The 17368-nt window shown below is 36.6% G+C and overlaps 3 protein-coding genes across 7 annotated transcripts in view; 2 read left to right on the top strand and 1 right to left on the bottom strand.

The window, feature by feature from the left end:
• Positions 1–480: 480 nt before the first annotated feature.
• LOC132179355 (uncharacterized protein At5g08430) lies at positions 481–10959 on the top strand. 4 transcript variants are annotated; one of them, XM_059592080.1, is made up of 8 exons: positions 481–663; positions 750–1516; positions 1940–2052; positions 2887–2946; positions 7412–7462; positions 8645–8715; positions 9074–9330; positions 10425–10959. In XM_059592080.1, the coding sequence occupies exons 2-8, from the start codon at positions 841–843 to the stop codon at positions 10820–10822; spliced, it is 1626 nt and encodes a 541-aa protein (XP_059448063.1). In that variant the 5' UTR covers positions 481–663; positions 750–840; the 3' UTR covers positions 10823–10959. The 4 variants fall into 4 exon arrangements, with proteins under 4 accessions (XP_059448063.1, XP_059448071.1, XP_059448055.1 ...); XM_059592088.1 differs by having other exon boundaries at positions 777–1516; XM_059592072.1 differs by having other exon boundaries at positions 792–1516.
• A 578-nt stretch (positions 10960–11537) lies between these two features.
• LOC132188303 (jasmonate-induced oxygenase 1) lies at positions 11538–13653 on the bottom strand. The gene is made up of 2 exons (XM_059602729.1): positions 12776–13653; positions 11538–11991 (listed from the first exon to the last, which is right to left on the bottom strand). Exons 1-2 carry the CDS (start codon positions 13598–13600, stop codon positions 11746–11748), a joined length of 1071 nt encoding a protein of 356 aa, XP_059458712.1. The 5' UTR covers positions 13601–13653; the 3' UTR covers positions 11538–11745.
• A 374-nt stretch (positions 13654–14027) lies between these two features.
• The window catches only part of LOC132186242 (DNA-directed RNA polymerase III subunit 2), a 29820-nt gene continuing 26479 nt past the window's right edge, over positions 14028–17368 (top strand). The window contains exons 1-4 of one of the 2 annotated variants that reach the window (XM_059600128.1): positions 14028–14213; positions 14322–14427; positions 14787–14908; positions 15243–15335. In XM_059600128.1, coding sequence (XP_059456111.1) covers positions 14164–14213; positions 14322–14427; positions 14787–14908; positions 15243–15335 — 371 coding nt within the window. In that variant the 5' untranslated portion in view covers positions 14028–14163. The remainder of the gene's footprint in view (positions 14214–14321; positions 14428–14786; positions 14909–15242; positions 15336–17368) is intronic. The other variant, XM_059600122.1, reaches the window with a different exon arrangement.

Genomic DNA, 17368 nt, shown 5'->3' on the forward strand with positions numbered 1-17368 from the left:
CTAAATTTAGGATGATAAAATCCCTTTTAAGTGAAACCGTCCTTAAAGGGTTAACCTTCCACCTATAGGTTTTAGTTTTAAATCAAAAAATAAATTTTGAGGCATTAGAAATTAAATATTAACTTATAAAAATAAAAAATAAAAAAAATCTAGCAGGACTAGGAAGAGAGTGATTTTTCTTCAATTTTTATTTTTTATTTTTAATAAAGCCACGTCAAACTTTGACAGACACTTATCTGACTCTCGGTAGCATGATAGCAGAACTCTTTTTACAAACATCAGGGGTAATCTAGACATTCAATAGGAAATCCTTGTAAGAGACTATTCTAATTTGTCTCCACGACAGTATTTGACTGACCCACACGATTATCTACAGTATTTGTCTCCTTTACAGTTATTTAAATCATTGTTTCAAATAAACGGTCAAGATTACTGGGAAAAAACTCAGATAAATGCTAAAGATTCTTCTTACAATCTAAACCGTTTATTCGAAGCGTCATTTGAACTTTTGTTGGAAGCAGATATGTCCAGCAAGCCAAATCCCCAATTCAAACCCTCACAGACAGATGCTCCGCCAAAGCGCAATCCCTAGAAGATAGCAGCTGAAGATTCTGTTTGGCTTCACGAATTAGAGTGAACAAATGCATCTTATAGGCGAGAAAGGTATAGTTTTCTTGTCTGTAATTACTAATTAAAGACTGAATTAATGTCCTCAGCTTCACTTTGATGTATTGCATGTCCAATTGAAGAAGGGTGACACACTCATTTGATTTTAGAGCTTTCTGATACAGAGAGATTCTTCATAGCTCAGCTAGCTTTTAGCATCTGATAAATAAAAAAATGGATGGCGGAGGGGAATCTGCAGCGTTTGAATGGGTGGAAGACTATAATGGGCATGAATATGAGACTCGTGCGAGAGCGAAAAGGAAGGTAAGATCAAAGAAAAAGGAGTTTCTGGGTTGGGGGTCGAGACCCCTCATCAACTTCCTTCAATGGGTTGGAAAGGATACCAGAGAGCGCATATCTCAATCTGATGCTGCCACCATTATAAATGACTATGTTAATGAGAACAAGCTTGTTCACCCAGCAAAAAAGAAGAGAATTATTTGTGATGAGTGGCTCCATTCCATTTTTGGAAGGAAAACAATTGGCCGAAAAAAAATCCATCACTTGCTGGAACAACACTTTACTGAGAACCAAGAGGAATCGGATGATGATTTTCTATACAGCCCCGGCAAGAGTAGGAATGGTTTGGAGATATATGAAGAGGGTATCTTGAGTTCGGAGAGAAAAGCCCATCAGAAGAAAAAAGTTTCGGCAACTCCAAAAAGCTGTTTTCCTGCCATAAATCCTCACAACATTAAGCTTGTCTACTTGAAAAAGAGTCTAGTTGAGGATCTTCTTCTCAAGGACCCTGAAACCTTTGAAAGTAAACTAATAGGAAGCTTTGTGAGGATCAAATCCGACCCCAATGATTACTTTCAGAAAAACTCTCACCAGCTTGTGCAAATTACAGGTAATCTGCGAATTCCTACTCTTTCTAATATTTCGTGTTGCGTATTAAAGCATTCATTATTTCTTGGTTGTTTTGTACTTCTCTTTTTGTTTTAATAAGTATTTTGTACTTCTCTTAAATAATCACAATTGAACTTTTTATATATATAAAATCCTGGTTCTTATCAATGTACTACTGTCTCTAAATAATTCTGAGTCTTGCGTGTCTTACCATTTCACCAACATGGCATGGCATCTTGAAAGTGACTAGTATTCCATGAATTTCCTTTGTGTGCACTGATAAAATCAGTGATAAATGATCCAACTGCTATTTGTGTGTGGTTGTTTATGTTTTATGTTATTATATGTAAAATGTAACAGCATTATGTGTTGGTCAGCCCGTATAGGTAGTTAATATATGATGGTTTTATTATATATTCCCTAGGTCTGAAGAAGGCACCTGGAACCAGCAGTACGAGTACAGAAGTCTTCTTTCTGGCTTCCAGTGTGGTAAAAGACATCAGCATTGGCATGCTTTCAGATGATAACTTTTCTGATGTAAGAGTTTTGCGAATTAATTTAAGCTTTCAGCTTTGAGATTAGTTGAGACAATTACGTGTTGGTCAGTCTGCATTTGCATGCTTTCAGTTGATAACTTCTTTCCCCTGCATGCTTCCTCCTTCACAACATCGAGCCCTTGACGGGAACCTTACCAAGGGGCCACTTATTGTGAATTAACTTTTGGACTTGGGGCAAGTATCAACATGCCGTTTTGGGTCTGATCTGTGTCATTTGCCGAAGTATTAACATGTTAGTTGTCTTTTGGAGGTCCCACTTGTGCAACTGTAATTCAGTGAAGGTGCTTAGGGGGGAGGTGAAGGAATAAATCAGATACCATTTGGAGTCAGTTGGAAGGTTGTTTTCTCTTCTCTTAGGATTGTCTTAGTTCATTGGCTGGCACTCTTGAGTGAGCAATTCATGGAGGTTTGGGTGGAGAGGGATAGTCTTGGATATGTGTGGTGAGGAGAATGTATGGTCATGGGTGGGGTAAGTCCCTTTAAAGGTACCACAATTGGATCGTATATCCTTACTTGTATACTGTAAATTGTAGTCTTTATCACCATATTCATCATCCCATGACTTGACATTTTCAATTTAGGTTGACGTCCTTTCAGGGTATTCTTTTTTTCTCATGGTAGAAAAAGCCTTGCAGACCCTGAGAAAGACATAAATGTCTATAGAGGAAGTCAGAAGTTGGTGTGACTTCTCTGTTTGCTGTGATTTGTTTTGCTTGCTTGCTGCTTTTTACTATGAAAGTTGTTGTCACGTACATTTGTGCAATTGTGCTTTTATGTGTTGGCTGGCTGTCTTACCTTTTTGGATCCATTGCAGGAAGAATGCAAGGATTTGTGTCAGAGAGTAAATGATGGCTTGCTCAGAAAGCCAACTGTTGTAAGTTTTCTTTTTCGATTATCATTTGAATTATTCATTTATTTGTTAGTGTTATTATTACTTTTTTTGCTTGGTCAGAGACATGTATGTAAGCTATGATTTTTTTGGGGTTAAATTACACTTTATCCACCTGAATTTCATCTTATTAACATCCGTGTTGCTTGCTTTGAGAAAAATGCGGTACTTTACACAATCGTTCTCACTAAACTGTCATTATCGACACCACAACAGCATTGTTTTTAAGCTTTCCACACTCTCTTTCCATTTGAAGGCCTTTATTTTTTAATGGGCCACCAGTCGTGATATCATTACTTCCACCATCACCACTTCCAGCCACCATATCATATCCATCATTGCCAAGACTGCTATCATGGCACCAGAAAAGTGACCACTATTGTACCGCCCCCAACATTTTCATCTACTTGAAAATACCATGAGGCACTACCACTATTGTAACACATAAATAATTAAGATGAAAACAATAATAAAAAATATTGAGAAATGATAATAAAATAATAAATTATGACTCAAATGCGTGTCATGACCATAATAGGGTCAGGCATGATGCGATTGAGAGGTTAAAACAATAAAGGTTTAGAATCGGGATCGAAAAAGACTTAGAAAAGCTTGGATCGGATCATCTCATTCGAATGCTGGGATCCCCGTTCGATGGCGACCTGCAACACTTGGCGGCAAGAGAGAAAGCATGATAAAAGATCAACTGTCCAAATCAGATGATACAAAATTAAATGGCAGCATTTGACCGGAGAACGTGCCATTTGAACAAGAGAATCTCCATGTGGCATCACCAAATCGTGCAACGACAGACGATCAACGGTCCAAATTCAATCACGTGGCAAGAAAACGGATTTGATGCGTGTTGAAATGCTGAAATGTCAGGTGGTGTTTGAACGAGTATTGATCGGAAGGAAGCTCCACGTGTCAATTCGTTTGTGGTGAGACGTTGCTTTGAGGAAGTTTAGATATTTTTGTGCTGACACAAGACCAATCGAACAGCGACTATCCCATTCAAATGGGAGTGCACAAAGACGAAAAGTTTGCCTATTTAAAGGCTCATAACGTTGGGGAAAGTTACAAAAGCTTTCCATTTTGTTTTGAATGAATAGTGAGGTTACTTGAGAGTAAGTTTGAGGTAGCCAAGCCCTGCAAGAGCAAGCATAGGTGCTAACCCCGTGAAGAGAGGAAGTGTTCATGGAACATTCTTGGAAACCCTCACACTCTCATTTTGTCTATTCTATACTATAAGTAACTACTTAGAAGCTCATCGTACCACATGGGTGGTTGTACTATTATATTGATGTTTTGATAGAATGTGGTTTTGGGAGTTGTTTTGATAAACGTACACAAACAGGCTTGATTGGCACTTGGAAAACAAGCGTGAATGCGTTGTTGTGCTGCCCAAGTTTTGTTAAGATAAAATTTTACAAAACTAGGGTTTTGTTCATAGATTCAAAAGTTAGATGGAAAATGAGTTTAAAAGAAAATGATTTTCAATCAGAAATGAGGTTTGGAAGGAAAATGTGGCTTTTCTGAAAAGGTTGTGAAAACGAGAAATAAGTAACCCGGCAGATAAGACTAGCAAACCTAGTGGTTAGGCGGGGGAATGCGCCTAACAAAATGTGTAAATAATGTGATATGTGGTAAGTAAAATGTCTATGTGGAATAGACATGAGATATGATATGTACCTATTGATGTTTAAAATGATGTTTTACATTACAACATGTTATAAATTGTTTTACTCTCTTCATATTATGGGATATGAAGTTATACATGTAGAAAAGAAAAAGTAAAGGAAAATAAGGTTTGATTTTATTACCAAGTATAAAACCTCTCTCAAAACAACTCTGACATTTTTTAATTTTATAGCCTTTGGATATTTACTTATCAAAAAAAAAAAAAAAAATTGACATTTTAAGAACAAACATTTTGTAAAAATCATGCATTGTGATAGCTATTTTACATCACTAAAAAGAGGAATTTCTAGAGGAAAATTGGGCTCACTTTACACATGTAAAAGGTCAGAACTTACATACTTGCTAAGCCATGGATTCACACATTCACTTGTAAAATTATGTAAATTTTACAGATATCACCAAAGAGGTTGTCGAAGAAGACCCATACACGTGCCTAGACTTTTGTCCATGAGGATGGTGGGAGGCCTCCACTTTTGAAGGGTTTACTTGTGTTAAGTTAGTTTTTATTATAGATATGTTTTTTTTTTTTTTTTTAAGATATGTTTAGTAATGCCGCATGTGGCATTATTTTGGTTGTTTGTAAAAACAATAATAGTTAAGTTGTAATGACATTGTGTTTGTTTATAAAGTATGATTCCAGTTAGAAGCTCTGGTATAGTGTGGTTTAAGGTGAGTTTGTGGTTTCAAAAAGAAAAAGAAAAATTTATACGATTTTCTTTTGCTGCGAGCGTTAAGATAAATAGTAGTGTCACGTGGAATTTAGATAATTCCACTATATGGCTTATATAAAATCCAGGGCGTTACAACTATGCATTGAAATCAAATTGGCCGGGGAAAGTGCTGTAAAATTAAAATTTTCTTTTCTAATATAACTAAACTATAAACTGTAAAAGATAACACCAAATACTAACTGAAACATAATTTCATTTATTTACATCAACTGTTTGATTTACAATATCACTTCCTACATCAGTTACATAACCAAGTGCAAGTCTAGGGAAGTCCAAAACATCAAAACCCCAATACCGTTGAAGCTTCGTTTATCAATAACTTTGGATGTTTGTCTTCAACCTCAACGTGCTTGAATACTATAAAAAAATGTTTTACTAGTGAAAGTATGAGTCCATGGCTCAGCAAGTTACACTATCCTTGAGATTATACAAGTATCACAATAAAATAATATGATAATCATATTGCATGGCATAAACAAAATATTTAATCATGCAGGTTATTTTATTTCTTAAACTCTATACTCTTTAGCATATTCATCATACTGATATCCTTTGAGGGGAGCCCTAGCCCTTTTGTACGGATATCCCATGAGGTGAACCATAGCATACTGAATGGCATACTTCACAAATCAAATGGTTAATTTATTTAATTTATAAGAGAATATAGGTCAAATATAAAAAACTTATTGACCCTTATCATTTCTCAACTTATTTTAGGTTTGGTGTGGAGACTGAGTGCGTGAACTCAGTTTTGTAGGTGGGAGTGGGGTAATCCACTTAATTACACACGTGAACTTAAGTTTGTTGAGATGACGTGTCTTTGGATTGTGTGGAGGTGGTCATACTAATATCCTTTGAGGGGAGCCCTAGCCCTTTCGTACGGATATCCCATGAGGGGAGCCATAGCATACTGATATCCCACAAGAGGAACCATAGTATTTTCATACTGCTATCTCACAAGGAGAATCATAGTATTTTCGTATTGATATCCCACAAGGAGAACCATAGCATTTTCATACTAATATCCCACAAGGGGAACCATAGCATTTACCTTTACTTTTCTCAACACAACTTTGTAATTGCTATTGGTTTTGAATGATGTTAGGATCACTGACGATGTATTTTCATTGATATTTCAGTATGTTGTTGGAATTTCCTGAAATTCTGTTGAAATATGTTGATACTGCACAAATCGGAAATGCTGTAAGATTATTGATTCCTTGACATATCAGCAGATGTTTGTTGACCCTTATCATTTCTCAACTTATTTTAGGTTTGGTGTGGAGACTGAGTGCGTGAACTCAGTTTTGTAGGTGGGAGTCGGGTAATCCACTTAATTACACACGTGAACTTAAGTTTATTGAGATGACGTGTCTTTGGATTGTGTGGAGGTGGTCATACTGATATCCTTTGAGGGGAGCTCTAGCCCTTTCGTACGGATATCCCATGAGGGGAACCATAGCATACTGATATCCCACAAGAGGAACCATAGTATTTTCGTACTAGTATCTCACAAGGAGAACCATAGTATTTTCGTATTGATATCCCACAAGAAGAACCATAGCATTTTCATACTAATATCCCACAAGGGGAACCATAGCATTTATCTTTACTTTTCTCAACTCAACTTTGTAATTGCTATTGATTTTGAATGATGTTGGGATCACGGACGATGTATTTTCATTGATACTTCAATATGTTGTTGGAATTTCCTGAAATTCTGTTGAAATATGTTGATACTGCACAAATCGGAAATGCTGTAAGTTTATCGATTCCTTGACATATCAGCAGATGTTTGTTTTTCTTACATCTGGTATTCGAGTCAATTCGAGTATTTTATACCATCGACAGAAGGATATGTTGCACTGACAGATATCTTATGGGCTTGGCTTTAGAATCAGCAGCCTCTTTGACTGTCTCTAGTCTCTTTTTCCTTTTTCTTTTTTGGGTTATGTATGGTATTTCAGTTTTTTGCTCATACTTCATTTTACTAATTGTACTTCTTAAACCTTTTCTAGGTGGAGCTTCAACAAAAAGCCCAAATCTTGCATGAGGATATTACTAGGCATGTAGGTATTAAATTAAGTTTACAAAAAATTGAATATTAGCAAAGAGATTGACTTGCTCTTTTCTTTGCTTCTGTCCTCATTATTTTTATTTTTCTTGTCAGGTCCAAGTTTGTAAATATTAATGTTGATATGCCAGGACAGAATCTGATATACTTAAGAACAAGCCTATGCCAATGCCATTGTCTGAAAAATATGAAAATTTTATTGAAAGTTGCAGACAGCATGGAATTACTATTGAATTTTAGAGAAATGATATAAATATGGAATTAATGTTGAATTTTATGCAATTACTATTAGCCTTTTGCAATAGAAATTTATAAAAATAACGAGTGTATCATGTTTAATGGCAAAACATTTCGTTGGCAAGCATGCACACTGTTCGGAATCCCATTTATATGCTGCCTCTTGCATTCAATAGTGAGCTTTTGCAATAGAATATAATTCAGAATCAGAAGTTAGTACTTTTGCCGGTGCCATGGGGAAAATCTTATAATGAACTAGAATGAAGATGGTTTCAATTTTTTTTCTAAAGTTTGCTCTTTGCTATTGTATTGAACCAGGGAACTACAAAGATCGGTAAATTCTATATCATAAATAAGAATAATAAGAACATTAATTTTAAATCTGAATCAAAATCTATTCCCCAGAACCAAGAGCTCTAACATTTTGAAATCAACCAAGTTTTGATGAAAAGAAAAAGGGTATCAAGAAAGAGAAGTCTCATCTGGAAGGAAGTAAAAAAATCCACATTTTATATGCTGAAATTTAGCAAAGAAAAGACTCAAAGTATGACACGGTTTCTATGTAGCACTTGGGTCTACATCTTATCATTATACTGATAAAGCAGGAACTGAATTAATTTTAGAATGTAGTATGTTGCTTAACAAATAATGTTGCAGAGGAAAAAAATAGCATTTAAATCTTGATTAAGATATATTAAAACTGCCTCAATATTTTATTACAGTACTGCATAAACTTTCTTATCCATAAATAATATCTTGTGGAGCTGTATATTGTTGTCCTAACTTTAAAACATTGATTGAAGTGCCTTCCATGTGGGGCTGCATGCTTATCAATTCAACCATGATTTTTTTTTTCTCATACTTTTGGTGTTATTATGATTTATGATTGATATATTCATCAAACTGACCCTTTGTACATGATGTGGAGATTTTATTACAGTGGCTTGCAAGAGAGATTCCTTTGTTACAAAACCTCATTGATCGAGCCAATGAAAAGGGGTGGCGTAGAGAATATCCTTTTATGTTATTTTTAGATTACACGCCATGGTTGAAAATTTTGGCTAACTTGGTACATATATCTGATCAAGTGATGTACCATGGCCATGGGTTTGGTTCGGATATATGATTCAGTCATGGGTTACACTATTAACCTGAATCATTTAGGTGTGATGGGTGTTCTATGGTTGGTTCATTCAATTGTTGCATAAAAGGATTTCATGAGTAGGAAATTGAAGTTTTACCTTTTTCAAGGTATATTATTTTATACCCTTTTCTTTTGAAACTTTTTTTTTTTTAAATTTCAGTCTCATAATGAAAATTGTTAATGAACTTGCTTGTAAAACATCTTTGGATCCTTAAATTGATTTACGCTTGACCAGTACCTGGAGAAAAAGCAACTGCTTGAGAATCAAGATGAACAGTTACGGCTGTTGAGTGAGGTTCCAGAAGTAATAGCAGATGAAATAGAACCGCCAGCTATACCACAGGCTAATCCAGATAATGTAGAACAAGAAAACAGTGGTTCGCCTAGGTCAATCCTCAATGGAGCTTCAGAAATTCCTATTCTTGTCATAGCAGCAAATGGAACTGCATCAAATTTGACGGCTCCTAACATGGATTTTACAGGTGCATTATTCATTCATTTCATTCCTTGAGGTGCCTTTCTAAAATGGTTAAGCTCCTCTACTCTGTCCACATGATCACACACACATTTCTGCATTGTTCGTTTGTGTTACACATCAATCTTCAAAAGTGACTGACCTGTTAGGTAAAAAATGGATGAAGTGAAATGCATTACGTTATTGTTAGATATATTTGGATGTAGTACAAATTCATTCAGATGACACTATATTTTGATATAGTACAAATTCATTTAGATGACATTTGGTTCTACACGAAAGTTGATTATTGAACCTGTGATATATGTTTTGGCATTGAAAATGATTCCTTGTCTTAAGTCACATAATGAAATAATCAATTTTTATGTCAGATTGTGGTTATGTACTTGTATGTTCTGATGCGATGGAAATCTAAATTGACTCATTTCATCTATACATTCAATTTGCAAACTTCCCACAGCGTCATAAAATATGCTGGTTAAGCTGTGTGATTAGTTGATGTTTTTACTTAGACATTACGTATCCGTTGATTACTCTCGGAGATAATGGGGGGAGGGGGTTTAAAAAAGAAGAAGATATTTTGTCTTAATTTTTTTCTTAAAGTCCACCTTGGTTTTTGTTGACCTGGAAGAGAAGCAATCTTGGGAAACTGGGATGTGAGAAAAATTGCTTTCCACTTAACTGCTAATTTGATGCTTTTTCTAAAATTACTTTTGAGGGGCAATTTTGGCTTGTGTGGCAACTTAAACTAAATGGATCATTAATAATAAATTGTAACAAGCTGACCATCATGGACATTTATATTGTAGGGTGGGACTCAAGATAGTTAATTTAATGGTGAGGGGAATATAAGTTATCTTTTTTTCAAGTAATGATCGACTCTGGTAGACTCTCATTCCATCTTTGCTCGTCTTACAATTCCTTAGGCACAGAGAAATAAGTGTTCTATCTTCAGGGGTTCTATTTTTTTGTATCTCAATTATCCTTTAAATTCCATTTGTTTGATTTTTGTATATTGGGTTCTTTCACAAACATAGAAACCACTAAACATTGAACCCTTGATTCTTATTATTTGCTTGACTTGTGATGATTTTGTTGCAGAGTTTCAACATGATGTTATTGAAGAAGAGCCAAAGCAACCATCACAGTTGATAGACAAAAGTCATGGTGATTTACAGCTTGCAAATGAAGAAGAGAATAAGGGGGGTGTCCAAATGGTAGAGAAGCAGGCAATGAGACCTCAAGTGATTGATTTGAGTGATGATGAGGAAAATGAACCACCAAGTGTTGGAAAGCAAATTCTCGAAGACAAGCTGGGAAGCTCAATGTGGCATTATTTAGATCCCCAAGGAGACATACAGGGCCCCTTTTCTTTAACATGCTTAAACCGTTGGAGTGAAGCTGATTACTTTCCTCTGGATTTCAAGGTCTGGAAGATGGGTCAAAGCCAAGATGAAGCTGTATTGTTGAAAGACATTCTTCACCAAAACCAGAGTTAGTGCTTAATCTGTAAGCTCTGTTTTAGATTTGCAGGCTACTGATGTATCTCTGGTCGCAACTAAAATTATGAGATGTTGATTTTTATTTTCTATAGATGAGAATGTGTAATTGCCAAATAAAATGATCCTTTCAGTTCTCCTGTACTGTCATGTGCCTTTGGCTTATCTTGAATGGGACTTGTTTGACAAACGGAGGGTGATTTCTGGTTTAATATTGATTTGTTTGAGCAGCCTATCCCGATGATGCACAACTGGTCATATGGCAGGCTTCTTTTAGGCAATAGTGAAATCCTTCTCATTCCCCCCTGAACATGGTAATAGAAAGGTGATAAGTTGAGGATCTCCTAAAATTTTCTGTCCAAATTTCAAGGAATTCGAGTAGCGAATGAAAGATGGAGGTCAGGGAGGTCGGGACCTAGGCAACTCGGGCTCCCACCTCTCATTCCCTGCAATTTGAGCAGGAACCAATGGTTTTCGTGGATCATCACTTATTTAGGTGACCTTAATGAAATACATGCGAACAAAAAGTACTCACAAATTATTTCATTGAAGTCTTATATTTTGGGTAAAAAAAAAATTTCCAGATTTCTTAGTCAAAAACTGTAGAGAAGACATACTAGAATAGTCTCTTACCACAGGTTGAAGAACAAAACCCTGACAACAAATTATTTCGAAAAGTTGGAACATATAAGTCCTCTCATGCTAATAATACGGATTAGAGTTGAATGAAAACTGATTTCATTTTTCTATATAAAACATTCTTACTTTTTTCACACGTCAATCAAATCTTGTTACAGTTTCGGGCCACTTTCTTTTTTCAAGCCATTGGCAAACAGATCCTTGTGCTTTCACTTAATTACAAGACTATAGGGTCAATGCAAATAGAGAGAGGAGACAGGATGGGCGAGGGGCCTTCCAATCCCTCAGGTAAGCAGGAGGGAATTTATATTTCCTTTTCCATCCGGGCCCTTTGTATACCATGATGACACATAATCCCCATAAAGAACTTCACGGTACTGTGGAGAAGAAGATTCACTAACAAGCTCAGAAGCAGGGGATATTTTCACTGCCTTGGCAGGGTCATGAAATGTGGCAACTGAGAGCCGAGCTTGAGTGTTATTAGTTATGGCTCTATGTTGAGCACTCTTATACTTCCCATTGCTTAAAATCTGCAGGCAAACACGAAGTAACACCATGTCACTGATTCCCCCCAGTTGTTTAAATGAAACAAATTTCCACAGAATGACCAAAAAGCATTATCAGATTTCCTAGCGATGGCAAAATTGTTGACATCCTATGGCTGCCTCTTATGAAAATGTTTTTTGTTTGGGGAAAATTCACTTTACCGCTATGAAATTTAAGGAGTTTTTCAATTCAAACTCAATGTTTAAAAATTGGTAATGTACCCCTTAATGTTTCAAAAACTAATTTTCGTTTAATTGGACGAAAATAAAAAAAGCATGGAGGGTAATTATGTAATTTCATAGATTTCCGTCTAATTTGATGAAAATTAGTAACTGAAGGTTTAAATTGAAAATGTTTGAAACATTAGGGTGTACATTGCCAATTTTTAAATATTGGAGTTCGAATTGAAAAACTTTTAAAAATTCGGGTAAAGTGAATTTAACCCTTTTTGTTTTGATTGACAAAGGGAAACCACCATGATCACATATGCAAATGCTCACACAATAAATTGGAAGAAACACCATGGGCAGAACAACAATTCAACAAAGCATCAGTACAATCTATCAGTTTCAACATCAAAGGGCACGACTGTTGCAATATACTGGCTCTGTGGAGCTTGCAAAATGCAAGTGTAGATTTTTGTTGTCAATCTCCTAACTTTTTCTGAATTTATGGATTTTTGTTCTTCTTTTAACATGTTGGGGGATTCTCTTTATATACATTGGAGATTGCTAATTGCATTCAAAACAAGGGAAGTAGATAAGATACCTCGGTTTGATCGGCGAGAAGGACGAGAATGGCGTCGGACAAAGGGTGTACGGTGAGCCAGTGGTTGTTTTTGAGAAGTTGAAGGCCTCCGACGTGGTCTTGGATCAGAAGCGTGATGACCCCCATATCGGAATGGGGTTGGAGACCGAGGGTGAGGTCCGGCTGAGGGCAGGGAGGGTAATAGCTGATGGTAATGTTCTGGTGCAGCTCACCCACGGCTTCCTCGATGCACGACGATCTCAGCCCTAGGCTCTCGGAGATCAAGCCCAGCAGCTTCTGAGCCAGCGCCTTCATCTGGTGGGCGTAGCTGCCCACGGCGTCTCTGTAGTCGGGAGGGAAGTGGGGCCACCGATCGGGGTCGCGCCGAGAGAGCGGGAAGGTGTGGTGGTCGAAGTAGTCTCTCCAGTCCAGGACGACGCCGTTTTGGTCGGGGAGGAGCATTTTGGAGCCGTAGCCTTGGGAGGCGAAGGAGGTTGGGTCGCAGGAGTATTTGAGCTTGTCGGGGAGTGGGCAGTGGTTGAAGAAGGTAAGGCCCACGGTCTTGACGTGGTCCAGCAGGCTGGCGGGAACGCCGTGGTTGGTGACGTGGAAGGCCCCCCATTCTCTGCAGGCCCGCCCGATTGACTCCCGGACAGATTCCCGGCGGGTCGGGTCAAATTCGGATAGGTCGATGACGGGTGGACCGGTATCATGGTTAAAGGTGGAGGAATGTGTCTTGAGTTGAGGACGGTTGGGAGGCGGCTGGATGTATTGTGGAGGGACGTGTGAGAGACCAGCTTCGGCTAAGCCCTGCACTCTCACAATCGGCTCGCCGCCGATTTCCATCTCCACTTCCCAAAGAAAGATCGAGAGAGAGAGAGAGAGAGAGAGATCGACGAGGATGGCAATGAAATGAACAAACAGGGGTTATTTTATGGGAAAATGATAAATAAGGACTATTTTTAAATTAAAAAAAAAAAGTCAAGATAAATATAACAATAGTTTATGTGAAATTGTTTTTTTTTATAATTTTATTTTTACGAAAGAGGATAAGAGGTTGTCCACAACCGATTGAGCTACTCTTTTAAGACAATAAAATTGTTTTGAATCATATTTCAAAGGAGTATAATTATGTAACACTTCAAACTTATGAATTAAAATAATTATATAGCAAAGAAATCTATTGAGAAAACAATAGGCATGTTGAGGATTTTACAGGAATGATTTATATTTGTAAAAAATATCCTAAAACATAGGACATTTGAACATTTAAAAAATTTCCTACTTTTTGGTTTGCCTTGGCGAGGGTTTAAGAAGGGTTTATTCCGCAACTCCTGTTTTTTACAATAGCAAAGAAGAAGAGCCCACAAACAAATCCAAAGGAGAAATCATCAATCAAATCCTCCACCATGGGTCTCAAGCAGGACTCCGAAGAAGAGCCCACAAAGAAAAACCAAGAGTACGCCCGTTTTCGTCTTCTTCTTTCTTCAATGCTTTTCACTTGTTTCGGTATTTGATTCATACTTTTATGTGTTTGTTATTTTTCCTGGCCCAAAAATACTTTCAGTGTTGGGAAGCAGGTGCCTGATTATCCCGTCATCGACAAGCAGTTCCTTGCCGCCCCTATCAAATCCGCCGTCGACAAATTCCAGCTTGTTCCGGAGTTTCTAAAGGTATGTGCACGTGTTTATGCGTTAGTACACTCCCACGAGAGTATGTACCTTCGTCTGTGCAGATATAAGTACAAATATATTGAATTGCTTATTGAGAAATATGACTGTATGTATGTATCTGGGCGGGTTTCTATATCCAGGTATATAGGTATGAAAAATTGTATATGTATATGTTCGTATGTACGTAACTATGTGCATGTGTATACGAGTGTATATGTATATGTTTATGTGCAAATGCGAATTCAAATTTATGTAATACTTGTCAAAGAAAAAATATGTTTGTGTAAGGCTGTATGTATACATGTGTATAAAAGAGTGTATGCTTGTATGATCGTTGTAATGATGATTTGGAATTGTAGGTGAGAGGGCTGGTGAAGCAACATTTGGATTCGTTTAATTACTTTGTGAATATCGGAATCAAGAAGATTGTTCGTGCCAATAATCGCATAGTATCAAGCGTCGACCCGGATATTTATCTCGAGTAAATCATCCATTCCTGGGTTTTGCCTTAAAATTAATTGGCTTTGTTATGGTTTGTGTAGCATTTTGTGGTTAGAGATCAATTATTTAAATTGAGGCTGTTGAGAGGAAAAAATATGATGGTATAGGATTTATTTCCATAATGCTAAATGACATTTATTTGTAGTGTTCCGTGATTACTTGCTGTAATGACTTTCACTTCTTTTGCTTCATTCTATCGATGAATCATTGTAAGAGATTGTGCTTGAAACAAAGAGTTAAGATTCATGTTTGAAGGTGTTTTAGTGGTTTCATTCCTTTGACTGAGAGGTCTCGTCCCTGTACCTGTTATGCAGGTTTAAAGATGTCAAAATTGGTGATCCCTCAATGCCTGGGGATGGTATGGAAGATACAATTTCTCCTCAAAAGTGCCGGTTATCTGATAGGACGTAAGCTACATTTGCCCCACATGCATATCTTATGTGTTTTAGATCTCATTTACCCTGCAATTCATGGGAGTGCTATTAGTCCATCTGGGTATTATTGTGATAGATTTGTAAGTGCTCTGGTGCTGAATTTGAAAGATAGAATGTAACAAGGGAATGATGGCTTATCTTACTATGATGATAGAAATGATTTTTAGCACAACATATAAATGATCTTTATGAATTGATTTATTCTCTCTCTCTCTCTCTCTCTCTCTCTCTCTTTCTATATATATATATATATGTGTGTGTGTGTGTGTGTGTGTGTGTTACATGGCTTATCTTACTATGATGATAGAAACGATTTTGAGCACAACATATAAATGATCTTTATGAATTGATTTATTCTCTCTCTCTCTCTCTCTCTCTATATATATATATATATATATTTATATATTTGTTTCACCCTTTATGAATCTGATTCCTGGCCTCCACCTAACAACATCAAAGATTGTTGTTCTTTAATAACTTGCAAAGGCATGTTGTTGATTATGAAGGGTTATACGATAAAGCTCAATAAAACAAACTAGTAGAACCAACGATTCATCATTATTGCATATTTTTGGTTGCTTGATAGACAAATGAAAGCCATTTAGCATGCACCCTGTGGCATTTTTGCATGAATTTTGTATTGGAGGAAGCATACTTGTCTAAGCATAAGACATACACAACCTGTTCAGAAGTTGTAGTGTATGAGCTGCCACTAATTTCTTGTTTTTGGATTTAGAAGTTACTAAAACTAAAACTTGGTGGGGAAGAAAGTTCCATTAACTATGGCAAGGCATGCGCGTCCTCTCGGCGAAGGAAAGGCAATGCTCACGTGTTGTAGTGTTTGAGTGCTTTACGGGGGTGTCGGGTTTGGGGACTTTTAGTTTTTGTGGGCTTCGGTTTGTTGTGCTTGTTGGGTTTTTGTTTTTTTCTTTGGGTTTTTGGTAAGTGATTCCTGAGTATACTTCCTATGTACGTAGGGGTGCCTTACGCTTTTTAATAAAACTTTTATTACTTATCAAAAAAAAGAATCAAACTTGGTGTAGAGATGAATCTTTGTCTTGTTACTTCATTGGAAAAAGGAATTAGAAAAGAGTTTTTTTGATGTTAAGGGAGCATCCTCTAGGTGGGGGAAAGGCAAGACTCATGCTTTCTAGCATTGAGTGCCTTGAGGCGTTTTAGGCTTAGTTGTATTGTGGGTTTTGGGTTTGAGGGCTTATCGGGTGTGTGGATTTGTGGGTGTTCTTGCTGTATCTTTTGGGTTTCTTACTCGTTTGGGGCCTCTTGTGTATACTGTCTGTGTACTTGCGTTTTTTTTATAAATTACATTACTTATCAAAAGAAAAAAAGAACGGAGTTTTAAAGAAGAAAGGAATGAAATAAGAGTAGAGGATTTTGGATTTCTGTTTTTAATTATATATATAATACCCTGCTTCTTTATGCAAGAGAAGAGGATAAATTATAAAAGCAGGAAAAATATTCAGTCCTTTGAAACGTACTTGTACCTTTTGGATAAATGTCGTGTTCAAAAGAATTTGATGTACTGTACAATTTGCTTTATTTTTATATTTATATTTATATTTAATTTTTTTAAAGGGGTTTGAGATGGTGTTTACCTCCTGTGTACTTGGGTTTTGTATCACTCTAGGACTTTTTAGTAATATTACTCATATAAGAAATTATATCATAATTGAGTCCCGCTCCACCAACAAAATCTCGATGTTTGTTATAACTTGAATAATTTTGCTGTGGTGGGAAACACGTTTGGTTATTTCTTGTGTCAATTAATTTGGGTTGCATTGCTATAGGGAAAGGAATGTGAATCATAAAGTAGCTAGGTAGTTGCTCTATTTGTTAGTTATTGTTAGTGAAGAGCTTTTATATTTGAAGGTAAGTAGACCCCATTTATTGAAGGAAACTGATGATGGATGCTCCCAAGCAAATATTGCCAATTTGGCTCTGGAGGCTTTTTCAGTTTCTAAAATTTATTAACATTGTGTTTGGCAGCA

Source organism: Corylus avellana, chromosome ca1 (genome assembly GCF_901000735.1).
Source record: "Corylus avellana chromosome ca1, CavTom2PMs-1.0".
Classification (NCBI taxonomy): Eukaryota; Viridiplantae; Streptophyta; class Magnoliopsida; order Fagales; family Betulaceae; genus Corylus; species Corylus avellana.